The following is a 3178-nucleotide window of genomic DNA, read 5'->3' as shown; positions in this document are numbered from 1 at the left end:
TGGTTTCTGTTCAGACGAGAACTAACCTTTGAGAAGACGCTTTGTCTTTGGGAGGTAATGTGAGCGGATTAGGCAGCCATACTGACCGGGATTGCAAAGGCGACTTGAGCGTGTTGCAGAGGAGAAAGACGATCATAGAGAAATACAGTGGGATGGATGAGATCATGAAGGAATGTAATAGCATGGCTGGTCGTCTTGATGTTTGGAAACTTCTTGACGATGCTCATGACTTGGTCGTCAATCTTCACGACAAGATCTGATCCGAGTGTGACTTTAATCTCACTCTTAAGTGCCTCTTATCACTTTACTTTTGTTAGTGTTCAATTGTTATTGTCACTTAAAATGTGAAACAAAATGGTCCTAAAACGCTTGTAAACGTCTTCATCGATGTCTTGGAGCTTATTGTTAATTCTAAGAGATTTCACCTAAAATTGATGGGAATAAGTAGTAGAAGACTTTGTTTCTCAGACCCGCTAAATTAAAACAGAGGGTTTGACTTTATTTAGTTTCAGAAGCCTGTAATTGAAACAGATTAAACAATTCGGGTCTAAAGTCAGACATAAGCAGAGTGAGTACATTTGCAGTGATAGTCTAGTAGCATTCTTTGATTTAATTGGAGCTCACTTTACGCTTAAGATCATAAGCTCACAGGGAATTATAATACTACTACTCTTCTATTAGTAGACCTCATGAGTCTTTTTGTTGCTACTAAAATAGATCCATTTGTCTGGTGTTTGACACCACTTAATCTCTCACCCTTTACCTAAAGATCCATCAAAACCAAACAAAAACACACAAAGTAGAAGAAAATAGATTTGTCATTCTTTATCCTCAACCTCCTCCTGGGTCGCTGATTCTCCACATGCACCACCGACTTGTCCACTCAAAATACTGCCCTGAACAGCAGCACCATAAGCAACAGCCTCGTCCGGGTTCACACCCTTGATCGGCTCTTTCCCTTCAAAGAAATCTTTCAACAGCTGCTGAACCTTTGGGATCTTAGTGCTTCCACCAACAAGGACAATCTCGTCGATCTGGATCTTCTGTAGACCAGCATCATCCATGGCCTTCTTCACGGGTCCCATCGTCTTCCTGAACAAGTCATTGTTCAACTCCTCGAAACGAGCTCTGGTGAGTGGCTCAGAGAAATCAGCACCATCAAAGAGGGACTCAATCTCTACACGGACTTGGAGCTGGCTACTAAGAGCTCTCTTGGCCCTCTCACATTCCCTGCGAAGCTTACCTAGAGCCTTGTTATCCTTGCTGATGTCCTTTTGGTGTTTCTTCTTGATCAACTTGATAAAGTAGTCCATGATCTTGTGGTCAAAGTCCTCACCTGCCCATGATCACAAAGACAGAGGGTTGGTTAGCACCAACATCCATATGAATCTCAAACATGCATCTGTGGTCTTAGGGTACGTTACCTCCCAAGCGAGTGTCACCATTTGTGGAGAGAACCTCGAACACTCCGTTGTCAATGGTCAAGACACTGACATCAAAGGTGGTACCACCAAGGTCAAATACAAGGATGATCTTCTCACCAACCTTCTTATCAAGACCGTAGGCAATAGCAGCAGCAATGGGTTCCTTGATGATTCTAGCAACATTTAGACCAGCAATAACACCAGCATTCTTTATCGCCTGCCTCTGGTCATCGTTGAAGTAAGCTGCACATAATAACAGCCAGATAAAGAATCAACAAACTGGATCCATATATACCTCTTGGAGGTATTAACGAAGCAGACTTGACAAGCTAACCTGGAACAGTGACAACAGCGTCCGTGATCTTCTTTCCAAGATAAGCTTCAGCTGTCTCCTTCATCTTAATCAGAATCATGGCACTGATCTCCTCAGGAGAGAAAACCTTGGTCTCACCAGCCTTGATCTTAACTTGAATGTATGGCTTGCCATCCTTGTTCACAATCTGGTAAGGCACAAGCTTCCTGTCCTTTTGCACTTGTTTGTCCTCGAATCTAGCAGAACCAAACAAAAATATGACAATAATTTAAAGCGACAGTCCATATGCAAGGTGAAACAAAAGAAGTAGAAAAAAAGAGAGGATGGAGTTACTTTCGGCCGATCAGTCTCTTGACGTCGAAAATGGTTCTCTCTGGATTAACAGCCGCCTGGTTCTTAGCAGCCTCACCAATGAGGCTCTCGGAGTCAGTGAAACCAACCCACGAAGGTGTAATACGGTTTCCTTGGTCATTGGCTATGATTTCAACATGGTCATTCTTGTATACACCAACACATGAGTAGGCGGTTCCAAGATCTATCCCTATAAGTGTTCCAAACTTGGTGGCATCTTCTTTAGCAGTTTCACCTTTGTCAGTTATGTCTTGCTTGTAAAGTCGGTGATCCTTGCATTTGGCGAACTCTTTGGGAGTCATCCTTCTTTGTCCATGAGACGGAGACGGACTAGTTTCAGAATCTGTATCTGGGACCTGATTATATACATTCAAAAAAAAAAAAAAAAGCATTAATTAGTTTTGCAAGCAAAATTGAAATTAAGATAGAATTAAAACCCACGAAGGCACGAACCTTAAACTTTAGGTTTCTCCTTGCTCGGTTTGGTTTTTCTTTGAATTGCAGACCGAGGGGACCTGTTTCCATTCCTATCGAGAAGAACTCAGTGAGTTGATGCTGGGGCATTTCAGGGCACGTATTTCCTGAGTAGGAAGCTTTTGTTCGCGTAGCCCCAACTACGATGACCATTACTTCTAAAGAAACATAGATGTAACCGTCATACGCAACATCTTCTACACCGTTACTAGATTTGCACCTACACCGTTTTTCTTTGAATTTTTGAAGTGTCCTTCTTCCCCACAAATCCAACAGCTTTTCTTTCCCTTGGTTTTAGATTTCTTGTTCTGTTTAGAACCTTTCTCTTTCTGTTCTCCTTTGCTTTTCTGTCCTCCCTTATCCTTGACATAAAGACTTTCTGCTTGAGCTTTTGAACCTTTTGAGTTCGATCCAAACTCTAGTTCCTTTGAGTATATGGCGGCAACAACCTCATCAAGTGTGACTGTGGTTCTTCCTGCTCCATATTTCAGTGTGTCTCGCAGAGAATCAAACTGTCTTGGGAGAGACATTAACAAAAGGATCGCTTGATCTTCATCTGAAACCTCCACATCAGCGTTCTCCAGATCTGCAATAAGACGAAGGAAGTCATCTATAT

General features: G+C 42.3%; 1 protein-coding gene across 1 annotated transcript; it reads right to left on the bottom strand.

Annotated features, from left to right (window-relative positions):
• Positions 1 to 818: 818 nt before the first annotated feature.
• On the bottom strand, positions 819 to 2715 carry LOC18023072 (mediator of RNA polymerase II transcription subunit 37f). The gene is made up of 5 exons (XM_006405315.2): positions 2542 to 2715; positions 2071 to 2444; positions 1759 to 1973; positions 1425 to 1667; positions 819 to 1336 (listed from the first exon to the last, which is right to left on the bottom strand). The coding sequence occupies exons 1-5, from the start codon at positions 2713 to 2715 to the stop codon at positions 819 to 821; spliced, it is 1524 nt and encodes a 507-aa protein (XP_006405378.2).
• Positions 2716 to 3178: the final 463 nt, after the last annotated feature.

Source organism: Eutrema salsugineum, unplaced genomic scaffold (genome assembly GCF_000478725.1).
Source record: "Eutrema salsugineum unplaced genomic scaffold, Eutsalg1_0 scaffold_14, whole genome shotgun sequence".
NCBI classification, from domain to species: Eukaryota; Viridiplantae; Streptophyta; class Magnoliopsida; order Brassicales; family Brassicaceae; genus Eutrema; species Eutrema salsugineum.
Note: the sequence above shows the minus strand (reverse complement) of the source record. Positions and strands in the feature narration are given on the sequence as shown.

Coding starts and splice junctions, on each gene's coding strand:
- LOC18023072 (XM_006405315.2), bottom strand. CDS start 2,715: ATGGTCATCGTAGTTGGGGCTACGCGAACAAAAGCTTCCTACTCAGGA. Junction 1,974..2,070: donor AAGAGACTGATCGGCCGAAA/GTAACTCCATCC, acceptor TGGTTCTGCTAG/ATTCGAGGACAAACAAGTGC. Junction 1,337..1,424: donor TGGTGACACTCGCTTGGGAG/GTAACGTACCCT, acceptor GATCATGGGCAG/GTGAGGACTTTGACCACAAG.